This window comes from Myotis myotis, unplaced genomic scaffold (genome assembly GCF_014108235.1).
Source record: "Myotis myotis isolate mMyoMyo1 unplaced genomic scaffold, mMyoMyo1.p scaffold_m19_p_2, whole genome shotgun sequence".
NCBI lineage: Eukaryota > Metazoa > Chordata > Mammalia > Chiroptera > Vespertilionidae > Myotis > Myotis myotis.
In genome coordinates, this window is record NW_023416324.1 from 158,352,114 (window position 1) to 158,375,568 (window position 23,455).

At 39.7% G+C, this 23,455-nt stretch overlaps 1 protein-coding gene across 2 annotated transcripts in view; it reads left to right on the plus strand.

Annotated features, from left to right (window-relative positions):
- EAF2 (ELL associated factor 2) overlaps positions 1 to 23,455 on the plus strand; it is a 42,702-nt gene that overhangs the window by 481 nt on the left and 18,766 nt on the right. For both annotated transcript variants that reach the window (XM_036350209.1, XM_036350210.1), the window contains exons 2-4: positions 9,377 to 9,471; positions 18,796 to 18,932; positions 20,785 to 20,930. In XM_036350209.1, the coding sequence (XP_036206102.1) occupies positions 9,377 to 9,471; positions 18,796 to 18,932; positions 20,785 to 20,930 (378 nt within the window). The remainder of the gene's footprint in view (positions 1 to 9,376; positions 9,472 to 18,795; positions 18,933 to 20,784; positions 20,931 to 23,455) is intronic.

Genomic DNA, 23,455 nt, shown 5'->3' on the forward strand with positions numbered 1-23,455 from the left:
CTTATTTTGCGGGAGAATGGGGCGCCCCGCGCGATCCACCGCCCTGCCTGGAGTCCTAGGGGCGTCGGGGGAAGGAGCAGGTGTGGAGAAACCCTGGACAGAGAGATTTCAGGAAAACCAGCAGGCGAAAGGGAAACTTTGTGAAGAGGATCTACAGCAGTGACTGTGGAGACAGACGTGACTGCTGGGCAATACGAAGGTGGAAAGGAAAACAGCCAGGTGGCAAGTGGAAGGGAGCAAAGGACCCAGTTTAGACAGAGGGAGGGGGGATGCCTTGAGGCTGGTGGACAAATCATCCTTTTTTCCCCATCACTTTTTCTGTTTGGCTAATTAGGGTTCTTATTTAGTGTGTTCCTGGGGAGAGGTTCTGAACCATTCTAATAATCTGCATCTCTCTTGGGTTCCTGATGATCAAATACTGATCATCAAAGTACTGGAAGGTGTGTTATTCTTTATTGGAAAGATATTTACCTCCCTGTGATTTCTCCTTTTGATTTCCTTTTGGTTGTCTTCTGGAACTAGTTTTTGGTGTTTTTTTTTTTTTACTTTTAATTTCTTTATTGATTAAAGTATTAGATATGTGTCCTTATCCCCCCACTACCCCCTCGCTCCACTCATGCCCTCACCCCCCTGGTGTCTGTGTCCATTAGTTAGGCTTATATGCATGCGTACAAGTCCTTTGGCTGATCTCTCCTCCTTTACCCCCACCCTCCTCTACCTTCCCTCTGAGGTTTGATGGTCTGATTGATGCTTCCCTGTCTCTGGATCTGTTTTTGTTCATCAGTTTATGTTGTTCATTATATTCCATAAATGAGTGAGGTCATGTGGTATTTATCTTTCTCTGACTGGCTTATTTCACTTAGCATAATGCTCTCCAGTTCCATCCATGCTGTGGCAAATGGTCAGAGTTCCTTCCTTTTTACAGCAGCGTAGTATTCCATCGTGTAGATGTACCACAGTTTTCTAATCCATTCATCTACTGATGGGCACTTAGGCTGTTTCCAAATCTTAGCTATGGTGAATTGTGCTGTTATGAACATAGGGGTGCATATATCCTTTCTGACTGGTGTTTCTGGTTTCTTGGGATATATTCCTAGAAGTGGGATCACAGGGTCAAATGGGAGTTCCATTTTTAGTTTTTTGAGGAAACTCCACACTGTCTTCCATAGTGGCTGCACCAGTCTGCATTCCCACCAGCAGTGCACAAGTGTTCCTTTTTCTCCACATCCTCTCCAGCACTTGTTGTTTGTTGGTTTGTTGATGATAGCCATTCTGACAGGTGTGAGATGATACCACATTGTCGTTTTGATTTGCATCTCTCGGATGATTAGTGACTTTGAGTATGTTTTCATATGTCTCTTGGCCTTCCTTCTGTCTTCTTCGAAAAGTATCTGTTTAGGTCCATTGCCCATTTTTTGATTGGGTTGTTTATCTTCCTTTTGTTAAGTTGTATGAGTTCCCTGTAAATGTTGGAAATTAAACCCTTATCAGATATAACATTGGCAAATATGTTCTCCCATGCAGTGGGCTTTCTTGTTGTTACATTGATGGTTTCTTTTGCTGTGCAGACTCTTTTTATTTTGATGTAGTCCCATTTGTTTATTTTCTCTTTAGTTTCCAATGCCCTAGGAGCAGTATCCGTGAAGAAATTGCTTCGGCATATGTCTGAGATTTTGCTGCCTATGGATTCCTCTAGTATTTTTATGGTTTCCCGTCTTATGTTTAAGTCCTATTCTTTTTTGTGTTGTTGAGGTTGAAAAGGGAGCTCTTTTGTTTTAATAGTTGGATGATATAGATTACAGAAAGGAAAATATAGCATATTATGATTTGGTATGTAAAACATTCATTCTTTGCATAATAGCCCTTATAAAATTAAAGAGCGGAAAGGAAACTTTGAGATCATTGAGTCATAACCTCTTATTTTTCTGTGCCAAAATTGTAAAGTAGGTATTTTTTCACTTCCTTTCCCCAGCTCTGCCCTTCCTTGGTGTCTAGTGTCTCAGATTTACATTTTTCTGTCTTCCTGCTCCTAGACCAGTGGTCGGCAAACTCATTAGTCAACAGAGCCAAATATCAACAGTGCAACGATTGAAATTTCTTTTGAGAGCCAAATTTTTTTAACTTAAACTATATAGGTAGGTACATTGTTATTAACTTAATTAGGGCACTCCTAAGGCTTAGGAAGAGCCACACTCAAGGGGCCAAAAAGCCGCATGTGGCTCGCAAACCGCAGTTTGCCGACCACGGTCCTAGACCATCCAGAGGTCTTTATGGTTTTTACTCTGAAGTGTTCCATGCTTCAACCAAAACACCGCATTAGAACTTACATTCCCAAAATGTTTAGTAAGTTTTAGACAATCTAATTATATAGACTCATAGTAAAGATATGAAGAACCAATAGGCTTCTAATTTTCCAAGGATATACTTACATTTTATAAAGGGTTTTGTTAAGAAAATCAATATCCAATTGATGGAATAAATGGGGGAGATATTTGTAAACAGAGGCTCTTAAACAATGCCCCTTGAGTTCTTCTCCATACTTTGTTGTTCTAAGCTCCCCACAGTGAGACAGTAAGTGCTGGCTGTAAAGTTTCTTGCCTTCTTCAGTCCCATTTTACAAAAGTATGTTGTAGTTATTATCTTGTTTCCCCATGACTTTCTCTCAGCTAGTATTACCTCTCTTCTTTCCTCTTCTTTCTCAGGTATACAGTAGTCTTTATTTTCCAAATTACAGAATTTAAGATAATAAAAATTTGCTCAAGAATATATGTTCATCTAACTTGGGTGTATATTCTCTTTTTAAGAGTGTGAACCCAAAATTAAGTGAATAAAAATAGCCTTTGAAAAGCACTTTGCAGGGGTTTCAAAGCCTTTCATTTGTAAAAAGTTCTCAAAATGCTGGAATTGTGGCTTAAGAGTCTGAGAATCAGATGATCCACCTACAAGAATGAAAATAAACTAAACAACAACCACAATAAACCCAGATGTGTGAATACACTCTTAGTCCTGTGGAAGGCATTAGAAAGGTTTTCAGCTCTTTGGTTTTATTCTTGTTGTTGAAGCAGGCAGAGTATTTCTATATTTAATTAAATACTAGAAGCCTGGTGCACGAAATTCATGCACTCGGGGCATCCCTCAGCTCGGCCTGTGCCCTCAGGCAGTCAGGGAGCGGGCCTAAGCCAGCAGGCGGACACCCCTTGAAGGGTCCTTAGTCTGCTGCAGAGGTGGGAGAGGCTCCTGCAACTGCCGCTGTGCTCGCCAGCTGTGAACCCGGCTTCTGGCTCCCCCTATGGGAACGCACTGACCATCAGGGAGCAGCTCCTGTGTTGAGCGTCTGATCCCTGGTGGTCAGTGCACATCATAGCAACCGGTCGTTCTGCTGTTCAGTCGATTTGGATATTAGCCTTTTATTATATAGGATAAGTAATTGTATTAGAAAGCCAAAGAAAATAACATAGATGAAGGAAATCCAGAGAGAAAAAATAACAGTAAAATTGGTGGTGAAATTTCCAAACCAAGGAGAACTGAAAGAAATAAACTATTTAGTTTGGAATCAGCAACTTGCAAAAGAATGCATTTGACATTTGGAAGCATATAGAAAGCATGAAGATGAGATTATTCAACAAATTCTAAAATTCTAGAACTATATTTAACCCCTTGAAACTGAAAAGTTGTCTACTTTTTAAAAAACTTGTTTTGCCTTAGCTGGTGTGGCGCAGTTGGTTGAGCTTAGTCCCATGCACCAAAAGGTCACAGGTTGGATTTCCTGGTCAGGGCATATACCCTGGTTGCTGGCTCCATCCCCAGTAGGGGGCATGCAGGAGGAGGCAGCTGATCCATGTTTCTTTCTCTCTTGGATGCTTTTCTCTCTCTCTCCCTTCCTCTCTCTCTCTCTCTCTCTCTCTCTCTCTCTCTGATTAAAAAAACCAACATTTTTTAAAAAAACTTTTTGTTTGAAGGTAAATAAAAGACATTGCTTAAATACCATAATAAAAAGTGAAATTTATCTTAATAGAATAATAGAAATGCAAATAGGTTCAGAATAGTTTTGATAGACTTATTTTATTTTATTTGTAAACTAGAGGCCCGGTGCATGAAAATCATGCACTCAGGGGAGGAGGTCCCTCAGCCCAGAAGCCCTTGGGGGATGTCTGACTGACAGCCTAGGCCCGCTCCCAGCCATCAGTTGGACATCCTTAGCGCTGCTGCAGAGGTGGGAGAGGCTCCTGCCAACACCACTGTGCTCACCAGCCATGAGCCCGGCTTCTGGCTGAGTGGCACTCCCCCTGTGGGAGTGCACTTACCACCAGGGGCCAGCTCCTGCATTGAGCAGGATCAGGCAAAATTGGCTCTCCAACATCCCCTGAGGGCTCCCAGATTGCGAGAGGGTGGAGGCCAGGCCGAGAGACCCCACCGGTACAATAAGGGCTGGGAAGGGACACGGGAGGGGGTGTCCAGCCCATCTTGCTCAGTCCCGATTGGCCAGACACCAGCAGCAAGCTAACCTACCGTTCAGAGCATCTGCCCCCTGGGGGTCAGTGCACATCATAGCGAGCGGTGGAGCAGCCTTAGCATTTCATTAGCATATTATGCTTTGATTGGTTGAACTGATGACTGGACAACCAGACACTTAGTATATTAGGCTTTTATTATATAGGATAATTCTTTATCGTTGACAGTATTACTTAATGTCCCCCTTTTTCCCCCATTGACCCTCTCCAGCCTGCCCCCGCCCCTCCCCAGGTTCTCACCGCCCCATGTGTCCATCGGCCATGTATATATGCATACAAGGTCCTTGGTTGATTACCTCCCACCCGCCCAGCTTCCCCCGCCTTCCCTCTGAGATTCCGCACACTCTGTTCTATGCTTGTGTGTCTCTGGACCCACTCTGTTCATCAGTTTATTTTGTTACGTAGATTCCATATATGAGTAAGATCATGTGATACTTCTCTTTCTCTGACTGACTTATTTCACTTAGCATGATACTCTCCAGGTCTCCCTCCATGCTGTCTCAGAGGGTAAGAGATTCTTCTTTTTTACTGCTGCATAGTATTCCATGGTATAAATGTACCACAGCTTTTATTATCTACTCATCTACTGATGGGCACTTGGGCTGTTTCCAGATCTTAGCTATTATAAATTGTGCTGCTATGAACATAGGATGCATACATTCTTTCTGATTGGCATTTTGGGTTTCTTAGGATATAGTCCTAGAAATGGGATCACTGGGTCAAATGGCAGTTCCATATTTAATTTTTTGAGGAAACTCCATACTGTTTTCTATAATGGCTGTACCAGTCTGCATTCCCACCAACAGTGTACTAGGATTCCCTTTTCTCCACCACTTCGCCAGTACTTGTCATTTGTTGATTTTTGGTACTATTCTGACAGGTATGAGATGATACCTCATTGTTGTTTTAATTTGCATCTCTTTCATGATCAGTGACTGAGCATTTTTTTATATGTCTCTGGGCCATCTGTATGTCCTCTTTAGAGAAGTGTTTATTTATGTCCTTTGCCCATTTTTAGACTTATTGATTTTAAGCTCATGTTTATCATTAAGTAAATCTACAGATATTTTGAGTACACTGTCTTTTTGGTTATCTCAGATACTATAGGCATTTATGGACAGGCTTCAAGGGCTTGTAAATCTTTTGAAATTATACAGTATTTGATATGCATATTTATGTATACTTTTTTGTGGAGAGGATCTATATCTGGTTTATAATTTTCATCAGATACCTATAAGGACCTATGACTGTTCCTCATATCCTAACACTGCCCCCCCCCCACCCCCCCGCAACACACACACATATACAAAAGTGAAGAATTGTAGATATAAGGCAAAGAGGCTATATAATACTAGAGGCCTGTTGCACGAAAAGATTCGTGCAATAGGCCTTCCCTTCCCCTGGTTGCTGGCACCAGTTTTCCTCCGGCACCCAGGACCCAGGCCTTCGCTCCGGCTGGAGCCGCCTTCAGTCTTCGCTTCCCTGCTTCATGCCTACGTATGCAAATTAACTGCCATCTTTGTTGGTGGTTAATTTGCATATCTCACTGATTAACCAATGGGAGGCGTAGCGAAGGTATGGTCAATTACCATGTTTGTCTATTATTAGATAGGATTAGATAGGATGAGTGGATAGAGTATGTGGCTTGAGTTCCTGACTTGATCTTTTACTGGATTTACTAGTATTACAGAGGAGTGCCCCATTATAAAATATGGGTGAGAGTATTCAATTTAAAGAGATGTTTTAAAGATTAAAAGGTGATGATTTATTATAAAGAAAAATAATCAGTTTTTAAACACTAAAACCAAAGATCTAGATTAACAGCCTATTGGCTGAATTTTACTTTTGAGATGTTTTGCTTGGCCCACACAGTTAACTATTTACAATTAATATGAATTAGTTGTAAATACCTAACAATCAAAACCTACTATACAAAAATCTGAATTACCAGCTTATCTTTTTAAAAAATCAGAAGATAACCTGGCAATACCTAGCCCATATTCCTTTTGGCAGTGGTTGGCTGGAGCCAAGTTGTAGTTGTCCCCTTGAGATTGGGCTTAGTCATTCTCTGGGTCACTAGAGTTCCCACCGGTCTGCCTCACTGCCTTGGGTTACCTGTCTAACTTCAAAGCATTATTCAGTGGTGCCAAATGACTGTCATATCTCCCAGTATTATCCTTTGTGTCATTGTCTCAAAAACATGGGAGATCAGAGGGCCATGCAGTGGTTCTCAACCTTCCTAATGCCGTGACCCTTTAATACAGTTCTTCATGTTGTGGTGACCCCCAACCATAAAATTATTTTTGTTGCCGAAACCGGTTTGGCTCAGTGGATAGAGCGTTGGCCTGCGGACTGAAAGGTCCCAGGTTCGATTCCGGTCAAGGGCATGTACCTGGGTTGCGGGCATATCCCCAGTAGGAGATGTGCAGGAGGCAGCTGATCGATGTTTCTCTCCCATCGATGTTTCTAACTCTCTATCTCTCTCCCTTCCTCTCTGTAAAAAATCAATAAAATATATATTTAAAAAAAAAAATTATTTTTGTTGCTACGTCATAACTGTAATTTTGCTACTGTTATGAATCGTAATGTAAATATTTGATATGCTATATGTGTTTTCCGATGGTCACGACCCACAGGTTGAGAACCGCTAATTAATGTTTGGCATATTTATTACAGAGAATTGTCTTTGTTGTCAAATAATAAGTAATGAGCGCCCTCTCTGAGAACAGAAGCATACTAGTGAAAAGTACAAAAGGTATATGGCAATATCCACCCTAAAGAAATGATAGTCTTACAGTAAAGATGAATCTAATCCTCAAAACAATTAGAACACAAACACATAATTTAACTTAAATTACTTTATACTTAAAAATAAATTTGGCCCTAACTGGTTTGGCTCAGTGGATAGAGCATAGGCCTGCGGACCAAAAGGTCTCAGGTTTGATTCAGGCCAAGGGCATGTACCTTGTTTGCAGGCACATCCCCAGTAGGGGGTTTGCAGGAGGCAGCTGATCGATGTTTCTCTCTCATCAATGTTTCTAACTCTCTATTCCTCTCCCTTCCTCTATGTAAAAAATCAATAAAATATATTTTTTTAAAAATTAGTGCCCTAGCTGGTTTGGTTCAGTGGATAGGGCATCAGCCTGAGGACTGAAGGGTCCCAGGTTCAAATCTGGTCAAGGGCACATGGGTTACGGGCTCCATCCCCAGTAGGGGATGTGCAGGAGGCAGCGCATCAATGATTCTCTTGCATCATTGATGTTTCTATCTCTCTCTCCCTCTCCCTTCCTCTCTGAACACAATAAAAATATTTGGTGTGGTTCAGTTGGTTGGGCATCAACTCATGCATCAAAAGAGTTATGGGCTGGATTCCCCAATAGGGGCCATGCAGGAGGCAGCTGATTGATGTTCTGCTCGCACATGATGTTTCTCTTCTCCCCTCTCTCTTCTTCTTTTTCTAAAATTCAATAAAAAGGCCCCCTTCCGGGAGCCCGCGGCGCTGACGAGGCCTGCGCCCGGCCGAGACTGTGCGTGCCTGGCGGTGCCTGCGCCCCACTGCCCGCCGCCAAAAAAAAAACCCCAAAAATAAAAAAATAAAAATAAATAAAATTCAATAAAAATATTTTTTAGAAAGAAGTTTGGAGGTGGTTCAGAGAAGGAATATGAACCAGAATCAGTTATGAAGGTCTCTTAGGAACCCATTATATTAAAGACATTGTGTTAGGAGCCACAATCCTGAAGGAATTCAAATATGAGGCATTGTGCTTTAAAAGTTATGGAGACTTGGGAGGCGGGGGCAGGCTGGAGCGGGGTTAGTGGAGGTAAAAAAGGGACATATATAATACTTTCAACAATAAAGAATTATTTTTTAAAAACAGTTTGGGAAAAAAAGTTATGGAGATTTGCCCTAGCTGGTTTGGCTCAGTAGATAGAGCATCAATGTGCAGACCGAAGGGTTCGGTTCCGGGTTCGATTCTGGTCAAGAGCAGGAGGCCACCAATTGATGTGTTTCTCTTACATTGATATTTCTCTCTGTCTTTTCCTCTCTCTTCCACTCTCTCTAAAAATCAAGGAAAAATATCCTCGGTTGAGGATTAAAAAATAAGTTAAATAAATAAATAAATAAATGTTATGGAGACTTGACTTGAGGTGGTGACTACATAATACAGTGTACAGATGATGTGTTACAGAATTGTGCACTTAAAACCTGTATAATTCTGTTAACAGTGTCATCCCAATAAATTAAAAATAACTAAATAAATATTACAGTTCAATAGGACACAAAGAGTTAAATAATTTCAGGTAATATATGTTAGATTTTCATAAGTGATATGGTAAATGCTACAGAAATCGATAAGAGTTGAGATTTTGGAGAATAGAGAAAGGGCTAAACACAGAGACCCCTTCATAGATGAGGGAATTTTAAAATAGGATTCCAATTCTAAGAGAGCAAAAGGACAGAGAAAAGAAGGGCAAGCTCTAGGTACTTTGTTAGTTTAGCCTTTTGTTGATTGGAAGCTAGTTTGAATGAGGCAAGAATGGAAGGAGATGTCTCTGAAAAGATATTATAAAAGAAGATATCGTTGTCTTCTCTCCCCATTGATGTTGATATCATGAAACTGATGTCAGAGGTTGTTGGCCAACCTCTCATCTTTTTATTCTAGCTGAATTTTGTGGTTCCTTATTATACATACAGAAGTAAACTGGATTGTATTTTGTTTGTTTATTTGTAATATAAAGACTCTTTTAAACCATTTTAATTACTGGTTGTTGAAAAATGATTTATCACTCTGACACATGCTCATATCTAAGTAATAGGGTATTGTTCCATCTTATAACAATTCTGTATCCATATGTATTTTTAGATGACTTCAAACCAGCTTCTGTTGACACTTCTTGTGAAGGAGAACTTGAGGTCGGCAAAGGTGAACAGGTGACAATAACTCTGCCAAATATAGAAGTGAGTATATATATATATGTATATATATATATTTATTTTAAATATATTTTTATTGATTTAGGGGGGAAGGGAGAGGGAGAGAGACAGAAACATCAATGGTGAGAGAGAATCATTGATCAGCTGCCTCCTGCATGGCCCACACTGAGGATTAAGCCTGCAACCCAGGCATTTGCCATGTGCCCTGACCAGGAATCAAACTGTGACCTGGTTCATAGATTGACACTCAACCACTGAGCCATGCTGGCTGGGCAGTATTTCTATATATTTATTTATTTAACTTATTTTTTTAATTTTATTGATTCTTTAGAGAGAGGGTAAGGGAGAAGGAGAGAAGAGAAAAACATCGATGATAGAGAAACATCAATGGGCTGCCTCCTGCATGCCCCCTACTGGGGATTGAGGCCACAACCCGGGCATATGCCTGACTGGAATCGAACCAGAAACCTCGTAGTTCAGGGGACGATGCTCAATCCACTGAGCAATGCCGGCTGACCTATTTCTATATATTTAGACTAAAGGGATATTTTTGTAAGATTCCCACTGAATTTAAATTAAATAATTACACAATTCATGCATTAGGTAGCTATTGGGAATACAGAGATATATTTGACATGGTAGTGTCCTAAAAAATGTTATTTAATGAGGAAGACAGGAAATAATGGATTATAATATAGAAACATAAGGACTATCACAAGAGTATATACAGAGTATTATGGGAGTACAAAAGTGAGGTAACTCAGCCAGGAGAGGGAAATGAGACAAGAGTACATACTGTTTTGAAGTTGCCTAGTTGAAGAATAGAGGGAAGGACATTTTAGGCAGAGAAAAGAAAAAGATAATGGTCTAAGACAGCGGTTCTCAACCTGTGGGTCGCGACCCCTTTGGGGGTCAAATGACCCTTTCACAGGGGTCACCTAAGACCATCAGAAAACACATATATAATTACATATTGTTGATGTGATTAATCACTATGCTTTAATTATGTTCAATTTGTAACAATGAAATTAGGGGTCACCACAACATGAGGAACTGTATTAAAGGGTCACAGCATTAGGAAGGTTGAGAACCACTGGTCTAAGACAAAGCAACTGAAGAGCCTATTACATTTGAAGAACTATATATAAGCTACTTTGGCTAGGTGGGTGCATTTGGGGACATACTGAGAGGTGGAAAGGTATTTAATAATCAGGAAGTAAAGGACCTTTGTGTAATGCATAAGTGTTTGAATGTATCCTGTAACTTTTAGACAGATAGAATGAAAGAAAATTGTTAAAATTACCACCTATCAAGAGCAAATATTTTTTTTCTTCTTGCAGTCCTTAAATAATTATGAATAAGAATAGAAATTACAATTTCAACTGAACTTTGTGAATTTTTCCTTCTTAAAGAACTTCTTAAAAAAACAAGTAGGAGGTTTACTCTTCAGAGTTCTTAATTTTGTGGGTATTTTATGGAACTGTAATGATTATTAGTTTGAGGCATTTAGTTTCTCCTATTTTCTTTATGAATTCATTTTTATCATCCTGGTAAAAATGCCTAGAAGCTTGGAGTCATTCCATAAAATAGAACTTTTATTATACTACGAGAGGCCCAATGCATGAAATTCATGCAAGGGGCTCGGCCCTTGCAGCCCCAGCTTCGTCTGGAAAGATGTCCGGTCTAATTAGCATATTCTACTTTTATTTATTTATTTTTTAATTAATGCTTTATTGTTCAGATTATTATAGTTGTTCCTCTTCCCCCCCCCCCCATAGCTCCCCTCCACCCAGTTCTCACCCCACCCTCGGGCCTTACCACCCCCCACTGTCCTCATCCATAGGTGTACAATTTTTGTCCAGTCTCTTCCCGCATCCCCCACACCCCTTTCCCCCCTCCGGAGAATGGTCAGTCCACTCCCTTTCTATGCCCCTGATTCTATTATAATCACCAGTTTATTCTGTTCATCAGATTATTTATTCACTTGATTTTTAGATTCACTTGTTGATAGATGTGTATTTCTTGTTCATAATTTGTATCTGTACCTTGTTCTTCTTCTTCCTCTTCTTAAAGGATACCTTTCAGCATTTCATTTAATACTGGTTTGGTGGTGATGAACTCCTTTAGCTTTTCCTTATCTATGAAGCTCTTTATCTGACCTTCAATTCTGAATGGTAGCTTTGCTGGATGAAGTAATCTTGGTTGTAGGTTCTTGCTATTCATCACTTTGAATATTTCTTGCCACTCCCTTCTGACCTGCAAAGTTTCTGTTGAGAAATCAGCTGACAGTCATATGGGTACTCCCTTGTAGGTAACTGACTTTCTTTCTCTAGCTGCTTTTAAGATTCTCTCTTTGTCTTTTGCTCTTGGCATTTTAATTATGATGTGTCTTGGTGTGGTCCTCTTTGGATTCCTTTTGTTTGGGGTTCTCTGCGCTTCCTGGACTTGTAAGTCTATTTCTTTCACCAGGTAGGGGAAGTTTTCTGTCATTATTTCTTCAAATAGGTTTTCAATATCTTGCTCTCTCTCTTCTTCTGGCACCCCTACAATTCGGATGTTGGTATGCTTGAAGTTGTCCCAGAGGCACCTTACACTATCTTTATATTTTTGGATTCTTTTTCTTTTTGCTTTTCCAGTTGGGTGTTTTTTGCTCCTTTGTATTTCAGATCTTTGACTTGATTCTTGCGATCCTCTAGTCTGCTGTTGGATCTCTGTATATTATTCTTTATTTCAGTCAGTATATGCTTAATTTCTAGTTGGTCCTTTTTCACAACCTCGAGGGTCTCACTAGACTTATTGAGGATCTCATTAAATTTATCGGCAGTCTCACTAGATTTCTTGAGTGTCTCACTAAGTTTATCGGCGGTTTCTAGAAAATTCTTGAAAAACCTTAAAAGTGTGGTTTTGAACTCTATATCCAGTAGTTTGCTGTCCTCCATTTCTGTCATTTGTGACCTGTTTCTTTGTCTCCGCAGTTTTTATTCTTCCTTGTGTTGATAGAGTGGCTTTTTGTGTTAGGTGTCCTATAGGGCCCAGTGGCTCAGCCTCCCCAATTACCTGAGGTGGACATTCTTGGTGCACCCCCTTGTGGGCTGTGTGCACAGTCTTGTTGTAGTTAAGCCTTGATTGCTATTGGTATCACTGGGAGGAATTGACCTCCAAGCCAATTGGCTATGAGAATCAGCTGTGTCTGCAGTGGGAGAACTTCTGTGCTGGAGACACCCTTCTGGGGCAAGACTTGCTTCAATGGGGCTTTGGTTCTCACTGAGTCTGCCCCCTGAGTGTGTCCCTTATGGATCTGAGGAGTTGTAATCTGGATGGTCCCACTCTGACCACTGGGTACAGTGGCTCTTGGATCGCTAAGGAGGTGCTAATTTAGCCTCTGTCTGAGGCTACCCAGCAGGAGCTCAGCTGTGAAGGAATGCAAGCTGCTGTGGGGCCTTGGCAAGCTGCAGTTGGTTAGGTAATTTTTAGATTGCAAAGGGCCAGGCCTTTCATATGCAAAAGCTGGCGCACAGCTTGGGTGGGGCGGGGTCCCAGGGGATCAACAGGGCAGAGCAAGCAGCTATGGCTGCTCCTCAGTCCTGTCCTAAGAGGCCCCGCTTCTCAGTGTCCCGGTAATCGCTGCAAGCACCTCTGAGAGAAAGCCGCCCTCGAGGTCCGACCGATGCCAGACAGTCTAGCCCAGCCGTGGGCAAACTACGGCCCACGGGCCGGATCTGGCCCGTTTGTAATGAATAAAACTAAAAAAAAAAAAAAAAAAAAGACTGTACCCTTTTATGTAATGATGTTTATTTTGAATTTATATTAGTTCACACAAACACTCCATCCATGCTTTTGTTCCGGCCCTCCGGTCCAGTTTAAGAACCCATTGTGGCCCTCGAGTCAAAAAGTTTGCCCACCCCTGGTCTAGCCTCTCCCTGTATGAGTCTGGATCCCCAGAGACTTGCCCGGAACTGGAGTTCAGAGCAGTCGGGAGCTTGAGACTCCCTCCCAATTGAACAAGACAACCGTGTCCTCGGCCGCCAGTCCTTTCCGTGTGCGCCTCCGTACCTCTGCACTTTACTTCCACACTGCACCTCCTCTGAGTCTCTGTATGCTTTCCTCTTTCCTTCTAGTTGTAGAATTTCCACTCAGCCAGCCTTCGTGTGGTTCTGGATGATGTCTGTTTTATCTTTTAGTTGTATTTTTGAAGTGGTTGTGCGAGGCAGCAATTTCTGGTGTTTACCTATGCCGCCATCTTGGTTTTCCATCTGCTTTTATTATTATAGATACTTTAAAGAAGGTTCTCACGGTTCTTCAGTAGGGTAGATTTTCTAATTCTCATTTCTCTAGGTTTTTGTTTGTTTTGATAATAACATATAGGAGAAACTAATAAAAAAGTAAGACTATTTAGTTGGTTAATATTGGGCATTGCAAATCTCTTTTCTTTATAAACAGTTCTGTATGGTTAACTGCTATAAAATTTCAAAATGTTGAATTTTGAAAGGGAAAGACTGTTATAATTTGTCATTGGTGCAGTCCAAGTTTGGCATATTTTTAGTGCTGACTAAAAATATCGGGTACTTTTGTAGGCCTCAATGAAATAGCCCACCGGAAACTTCCAACTACAATTCCTATTATGTAGGAAATGCATCCTTACTGGTTGCTTATGACTTTATCCCTCAAACCTTAGACTTGTGAGAGTTCTATACTAGTATGTCTGGTAAACTATTATGCCATTCTATATATTGAACCCAGTCTGATTCCTTTCATTAAGTTTACTTAGCTCACATGGGAAAATAGCCCACCGCATTCTGGAGACTTCAGCCTATTTTAATACCAGAGTCCTATTTTAACAGCTTGTTGTATTTATATTTTTAAATTAATTATATCTTTTGTCATTACATAATCAACCCTTTTAATCTTGTTTTGGTGATTTTTAAACTTAAATGCCACCATATCTGATATTAATATTGCCACCTTTGCTTTCTGTTTGCATATTCATGGAATCTTAGTTCTTTTCCTTTTATTTAATTGACATTTTGTTTTAAGTATATCTTTTGTTAACAGAATATTGTTTCATTTTTAAACCCAGTTTGACATTCTATTTTTACTAAGAGAATTATATCCACATTTAATTCGAAATTGACATACTTAATTTTTACTTGTATCATTTTGTATTTTTGTATGTTTATTATCATTTTGTATGTTTATTAGTTATTTTGATTTATTTCCTCATTTTTATTCTTTATTTAGTTTCAGGCATCTCATCTTTCTTTTTTTCCCTCCTCGTTACTTTAGAAATAATATTGTACATTTCCATTCCATTACTGATTACTTTCCTTTTCTGATATTCGTAATGAGGCATGATCAATTTGCCTGTCAGCAGATAAGAAACAAAACTGGAAGTAGAATATGGAGGAAAATAACAATAATCTAAGTGAGATGATGATTGTATACTTGAAACTTATGTAATTTTATTAATACAACTGCCAGTTTAGGCCCGATTCCTGCGGACATCCCTCTTGCCATCTGGGACTGCTTGCTCCTAACCGCTCACCTGCCTGCCTGCCTGATCGCCCCTAACTGCCTCTGCTTGCTGGCCTGATTGCCTCCTAACTGATCCCCTGCTGGCCTGGCTGCCCACTAACTGCCCCCCTGCTAGCCTGGCCGCCCCTAACTGCCTTCCTGCCAGCTTGGTTGCCCCCTAGTTGCCCCCTTGCCAGTCTGGCCGCCCCCTAACTGCTCACCTGCCGGCCTGGCCGCCCCCTAACTGCTCCCCTGCTGGCCTGATTGTCTCTAACCACCTCTGCCTTGGCCCCTGCCACCATGGCTTTGTCTGGAAGGAAGTCGGATGTCTGGAACATGTCCAGTCAACCTGTCTAATTAGCATATTACCCTTTTATTAGTATAGATAGCCAATATTTGGAAGTAGCCCAGGTGCCCCTCAGTAGATGAGTGGGTAAAAAAGCTGTGGTACATTTATGCAATGGAATACTACTCAGTCATAAAAAGAAGGAAATCTTACCTTTTGCAACAGTATGGATGGGCGTGGAGAGTGTTATGCTAAGCGAAATAAGCAAGTCAGAGAAAGACAAGTACCATACTATTTCACTTATATGTGGAATCAATGAACAAAGTAGCAAAGTGGAGATAGACTTATGGATACAGGGAGCAGACTGACAGCTGTCCGAGGAGAAGGGGTTGGGGGCTAGGTGAAAAGTGTGAAAGGATTAGCAAAGAAAAAAAAAAGGAAGATTCATGGACACAGATAATACTATGGTGATTACCACAGGGAAGTGGGGATGGGTAGAGATAGCACAGGGTAAAGAAGGGATAAATGGTGCTGGAAGGATACTTGACTTGGGATGGTAAACTCACAATACAATATACAGATGATGTATTGTAGAATTGTATACCTGAAACCTATACAATTTTATTAATATTGTACCAATAAATTCAATAAAAAATAGTAAGATGAAAATTATATCTTAATTACCACCAAAATGTAGTCAACTGTATTTGTCCTTTTTTAATTTTCCCAAGATAATGAAATATATCAATGACTTACAAAAATATAAATAAATAAATAAAAATAATGTTGCTCAATTTCATGATGACAAAAAGTTTAATTTTTTAAAACTTGTTTAAAGTGTGAAAGACAGGTATAGAGACTATGAAAGTCTTATTTACCTTGTTAATTACAGTAAAAAATGTTCATATTGTTGGTATTCAACGTTCATTGAGTATCTGTGAAGGGCTTGGTAGTTTAGTTGCTAGGAGCAATACAAAATTTTATGATCTAATCCTTATTCTTTAGTAACTCAAGAGTACAATAATGTATTATAATTTTAAGATGTATTCTATCTAGGTAATAATACAAATATCTATACTAATAATAGTAGGAACATGCAAATTGGTCGGGACACCCTCATGCAACGACCGAACAGCAGGCTGTGTGGGACAACCAGGCAGGCGGAGGGGCAGTGAGGGGCGACCAAATGACCATACAGCAGGCTGTGTGGGGCGACTAGGCCAGCAGGGGGGGCAGTGAGGGGCAACCAGGCTGGCAGAGGAGGGCAGTGAGGGGTGACCAGGCCAGCACAGGAGGGTGGGCAGTTAGGGGCAACCAGGTCAGAAGGGGGGACAGTGAGGGGCAACCAGGCTAGCAGAGGGGGGCAATTAGGGGTGACCAGGCCAGCATGGGAGGGTGGGCAGTTAAGGGCAACCAGGCCAGAAGGGGGGCAGTGAGGAGCGACCAGGCTGGCTGGGGGGCAGTTAGGGATGATCAGGTAGGCAGTCAGGGGCCGTTAGGGGTGATCAGGCAGGCAGGCAGGTGAGCGGTTAGGAGCCAGCAGTCCCAGATTGTGAGAGGGATGCCTGACTGCCGGTGTAGGCCTGATGCCTGGCAGTTGGACTTCCCCCAAGGGGTCCCGGTTTGGAGAGGGTGCAGGCTGGGTTGAAGGGACCGCCCCCCCCCCCCATGCACAAATTTCGTGCACCAGGCCTCTAGTCTTTAATAAGAATATTAGAGAATATTGCATGAATGTCTGTCAACCATAACTTGAAGTCCTTGCTATTTTGGGGTATCATAGTCACTTGTCTTCAGCCAGGACATTTGAAAAATATAATTACCAGCTAAGTAGCCCAATTTGTTTTGTCATGACCATGTTTCTGGCTCTTCACATTACCAGTGCTTCAACTTAGTGCTCCACATCTCACTCTTCTAAGGCCACTCCAGACATATTCTTGTCTGTGTACCTTGCATGCTTGATTTTCTATAGATTTTTTTAAGTCTTAGATGTGAGGTGAAAAACCTGTTCTTTTCTTTTGGTTTCATCATTTTCTCTCCCTACCTTTCAGAAATCTATAATCTACCCCCATTTATGATATCTTTAATTACCAAATTTATCTCATATTACTTTTTCTGTTACATGTTAAATCTCTGATTGTTAACTTTTAAGCTATGATATATCCTTTAGTCTTTTCAGAAGTCACCCTTTTCTAACCAGATTTAATATTACTATTGTGTTTGACAAAATTATTATAATGAGTGCTTTAACATTTTAATGCATTTTTAAAAAGTTAAAAAACAAGCAAATATAACACTTTATTGTTTAAGGATACAAATGTATGGAATAAAGTTAAAAGATGATAAACAAGATTCCTTAAGGATTGAGGGATGCACATGAAGGAAGGAGGAGAACACATAGGTCGTGAGAACACATAGGTCGTGAGCAATGATCTAGGTTTCTTTAACCTTTTATTATGGAAAATAGTATAGTATAATGAACCTTCATGTACTCATCACCGATCTTCAATAATTACCAACATTTTGCTAATCTTTTTTATATATTCTCGTACCACTTTTTTTCCTGTTATATTTTAAAGCAATCTCAGATATTATGCCATTTCATAAATGCTTATGTATGCATCTCTAACTGACAAGGATTTTTTCTTTTTTTACCTAAGTAACTTGCTGTTATTACGTGTAGCAGAATTAATTATAATACCGGATCCATACTCACATTTTCAAGATGCACTCAGAAATGTCTTTTTACAGTTTCTCCTCTAGGAATCCAAATTAGAGTTTCTATAATATTTTGACTATGTTTCTTAAGTCTATTTTATTCTGTAAATGTCCCTTCCCCTTTTTATACAATTAGTATGCTAGAGAAACCAGGTTATTTGTCTTAGAGAATATACCCATGTTCTGGATTTCAAATTACTTCTGTCTGGTATTATTTAACTTGTTCCTTTATTCTTCATATTTCCTGTAAACTGGTAACTATATATTTAAAGACTTGATGAGAGTTAGATTATTTGTGGGTTTTTTGTTTTGTTTGTTTTTGGGTGATGCTGCATACTTTCTTTTATATCACGTCATGAAGCATATAATGTTTGCTTGTCCCACCTTTCATGATGCTAAGTTTAATCAGTGGGTTTACTCTAACAGGTGTTTCTTGATACATTCATTTTCCTTAATCTGCATAGGGAAGCACCATTTTAAGAAAATATAAGATTTTAAAAACTAAACTTATAAAGGAAGAAAAGGGGTAGAAAATATGATTCAGGGCTTCTGCTCCTTTATCTGTAAAATATATTGGTTGTATTAGAATTGAATCCCAATTACCTGTTGTAGACGAATGAAACAAATCTTTACTGACTCAGGGAAAGTACTTTCTCTATTCCCTTTCCTCAAGGATAGCAACTTTAAGATCTCAGCCTCTCTTTATTTTTGACTTTTACTAAACTTAGGTAGTTAGGTGACTTGAAGTATAGACTGAGAAACAGAAGATCTCAAAGTCCCTCCCAATTGAATTTATATGATAAATTTCAAGTAATGATAATTAACTTTTTAAACAGGGATCAACTTCACCAGTAACTGTTTTTAAAGGTTCAAAGAAACCTTACTTAAAAGAATGCATTTTGATAATTAACCATGATACTGGAGAATGTCGACTAGAAAAACTCAGCAGCAACATCACTGTAAAAAAAACAAGGTATGTGGTTAACAAAACAAATTCTTTTATCAGCACATAATTGCAAAGGAAATGTCAGTGAAAAAAATTATTTGATTAAGCCACATTATTATATAAGGCTTATTTCTATGGGATACAAAAATGTTTTAACCTTTTTTCAAGTATAAATTTGGTGGAGAGCCTTAGCCACAACCTTGTACGATTTCTCTCTGTGATACATAAAAACTTGTTTCTGAATATTTTCTACATGTATAGATATAATTTCTTCTATATATAACTGGACTGAAAGGAGCCATTATGTACTCTTCAACATAATTTCATCTTCATTAGTAAAAGTGTCTTTGAACACCTAGACTATGTAAGGCACTTGGAGAACGAAGGTTTTCTATATAAGTACTAACCTCAAAATTTCTGCATTTTAATTGGATTAACATATAATTCTACTAGGAAAGTCAATAAGAGAATATAGCCATCTCATACCTTTTTTTGGAATTAGGCAGGTGCATTAATTGCTATTTAATATAAGGGATTTGCTCTCAAATCTATTCAAATAGTATAGATAAAATTTGCTCTAGGAATTAAAGGAAGAGAAAGATTATGGTTGATTGCAGCATTCAGGGAGCCTTTATTGATGTAATTTGAGAAGAGGTTAAGATTTAGGGCTTTTTCCATACCAAACATACTTGGTGATAAGAATTACCCTTAATGCTTATTAAATATATGAGTTCCCAGGTGATTTTTTATTGGTAGGAAAGTTTGAAAATGACTGATTTAATTGATCAGAGAGAACATGAAGATATTTAAAGACAGGAATATATCTGACTTATTTTGGGCCAATGAGTAAGACCTGTTTGAATAAGGAAGGGATTTGTCTCTGTGCATGCAAATAAATAAGTATTGGAAAGTGAGGAGTGAGGTTGGTAGTGGATTAAAAGTAAGGTCATAAAGGTAGGTTAAAGCTAATACCTTCAATATTAAATATGAAATTAGGACGTCTTAACGGCTCCATTGGCAGTGATTATGTATTAAATTTTTTAAACTAAGATTAAATTTTTAATTAAAAATATTTTTGTTTTGAAACATTAATACCAAATAACTGAGTAAAGTGAAACTATGTGGGAAACAGAAAAATGCATACAAGAAAGAATTGACAGAATTTGGTGACTGGAAAAAGGAAAGGCAGAAAAGTCAAATATAATTGTGTTATAAACTCTTTTTAAAAGTATTGAAATGAATCTGCTTTAGTAGCATGCCTCTGTTAAAATGTGGAAGTGACTTAATTTTAACAGAAATGATAATTTTAGAATGTAGGGAATATATAGTACCTATATACACTTACGTGTATTTTATTTTAGGCATTTGTGTATATCTTAACACTTCAATTTTGAGCAGTGGTTTTGTTTATATTCACACTTGTATCCCTCAATGGAACTGTGTATATGCCGTGCATATATAGCAGGGATCCAGAAGTATTTGTTAAATAATGAATTAATGTTTTAATTCTTGAATACCATTTACAGATGTCTAGGGGAAAAAATAAGTGGTCAGTGTTAGTAACTTCATAAATTGAAATTGTTACATTGCCATCATATCTTTTTTGACTTTTGATTTTTTTTTATAATTCTCTTTTTTAAATATATCTTTATTGATTTCAAAGAGGAAGGGAGAGGGAGAGAGAGATAGAACCATCAATGATGAGAGAGAATCATTGATTGGCTGCCTCCTGCACAGGATCCCCTACTGGGGATGGAGCCCGCAACCCAGGCATGTGCCCTTGACCGGAATCGAGCCTGGGACTGTTCAGTCCACAGGCTGAGGCTCTATCCACTGAGCAAAATCAGCCAGGGCTGACCTTTGATATTCTTAATTGCAGAGTTGAAGGAAGCAGTAAAATTCAGTCTCGTGTAGAGCATCAGCAGCAACAAATGTGGAATTTAACTAGGACTCCCAATCTTGTAAAAGATTCTCCATCCGAAGACAAGATGTCCCCAACATCTCCGATGGATGATATTGAAAGAGGTAAAATCTAAGTGTATATAATGTTCCTTTACAAGAAATTATTAAGAACTAGAGGCCCAGCGCACGATTAAAGAATGCGCATGTAGGGTTCCCTAGGCCTAGCCTGCCATCAGGGCCTTGTCCGCCACCCGGTGACACCTCACACGCTCTGTGGACGCTGCCGGTGCCCTGCGAAGCTCCCAGCCCGCGCCCTTCCCCTGCGTGCCACCTCACCCTGCGCCCCCGACCCTACCCCAGTGGCGGGAGCACCTCTGCTCACCACCTGGGGACCTGCGCCCATCCCCTGCACCCTCTCCGCCACATGGCCCCGCCGCCTGCCTTGTTGCTCCCTCTTCACCACGCGGCTCCCCCCACCACGCCAGCCGTGAGTCCTGGTGACCGGTTGTTTTTATGATATAGATAAGTGAAATTTTTCATTTTAATTAACAAAGGAATTAACTGTAAAGGTTTATTGAGAACATAATATTTTTTTATTATGGATTTTGGAGAGGAAGAGTATAGTTTGTGATTTAGGGTATTCTGTAATTATGTATCTATATAAGAGAATTTATATCTTTTTTATTATTCAGGGGGGAAAGTGTTTAGATATATGTAACTGGAGTTTTCTTCTTTTTGACAGTTGTGATGATTCAAATTCAGTTCTTCACAGCATCTTCCTGTCAAAGTTCTTTATGCATAGCCAGACTATAGATGTCTAAGATGTCACCAAAACAGTAGTGAAGTGAGGAGATATAGTAAGCGGACGCAGCAGGCAAGTTCTTCTGAATCTGAGCAGAAAGTGTTTCTAGGGAGGCACAGTCCTTTTGAAAGTAAGAACATTTATTCACTGAGCCACCCGGTTAGAGAAAGTAAGAACATTTAAATCTCCATTTTTTTCTAGCTGCAGTTTCAGTGTTAGTGTTATAGTAATTGTGGTAGTAATAAGACCCTGGTCACCAAAGTATATTTGCTTCTGTATATTTGCCTCTTCACTTTTCCTATATAAATTACATGTAGCAATCCAATTCCACTTGCCCTCTTCTAGGCCCAGTATAGTTTTAGTCCCCTAATATATTATTGTCCCCTTTACTAACAATAAGGAAGATATAAGCTCAGAGCCCTTTTTTGGTAAAAGGGATTTTGAATTTTATTATTATATCATATCTGCTTCCAAAATGGATTCAAATCATGATGTCATTAATTTACATATATACAGAAAAATACTGGAAAAGAAAATCATGGTATTGAAGGGGAAGAGGAAGCAAATTCGTTAATAAATAAAACATTAAATTTAGATCTGAGCTTTCTAAACACTAAAACAAAAATTAAGACCTAAATAGCATATTTTGGATTACGTAAGAGACAGGTTCTAAAGAATTAGACCAGGGGTGGGCAAACTTTTTGACTCGAGGGCCACAATGGGTTCTTAAACTGGACCGGAGGGCCGGAACCAAAGCATGGATGGAGTGTTTGTGTGAACTAATATAAATTCAAAGTAAACATCATTACATAAAAGGGTACGGTCTTTTTTTCAATAGTTTTATTCATTTCAAACGGGTCGGATCCGGCCCGCGAGCCGTAGTTTGCCCACGGCTGAATTAGACTCTTCCCTGTTATTAAATTCTAAAAGAAGTTCACCATATGGAACCCGTTCTAGGGAGTATTAAATAATATAGTATCTTCAATGATAATTTTACAATACGAGAAGTTCCTCTCTGTGTCAGTTTTTGTAGCAGAGACCTTAATAAAAGCATTGTATTGAAGCATTGTAGAGTAGAGAGTAAGTTAACATGATCTAAGCATAAGATCTAACTTTGTATAAGAATTTACATTGAGATATATATAACTAGTATAGCCTGTTCCTTAGACAGTCTTTTTTTTTATAAAAAACATTTTTATTGATTTCTGAGAGGAAGGGAGAGGGAGAGAGAACTAGTAACACCAATGATGAAAGAGAATCATTGATTGGCTGCCTCCTGCAAACCCGCTCCTGGGAATTGAGCTCCCAACCTGGGCATGTGCCCTTGACCAGAATCGAACCTGCGACCCTTCAGTCCACAGGCCGACACTCTGCCCACCAAGCCAAACCAGCTAGGGCAGACAGTCTTCTTTTAAATATTTTCTTGACCCTACTCTGCCAGTGCCTCCTGCAATAGTTGAATCATGTTTTCAGATTTATATCTAGATGCCTAGCACTTGTGTTAGTGTTTCTATGGTTTAATTTTTACATTTACATCTTTGAGCTACCTGGAATTTTAGTTTAAGACAGTGGTCGGCAAACCGCAGCTCACGAGCCACATGCGGCTCTTTGGCCCCTTGAGTGTGGCTCTTCCACAAAATACCACGTGCGGGCGCACACGTACAGTGCGATTGAAACTTCGTGGCCCATGCGCAGAAGTCGGTTTTCGGCTGGGCGAGTCTATTTTGAACAAGTGGCCAAGTGGGGGGTGTCGATTGGTCAGGCGACAGGAGACGCAGCACAGGCGGGCCGCGGGATACACAGCTCGGGGAAGGCACACGTGATTCATGCAGGAGTTGTGTAAGCC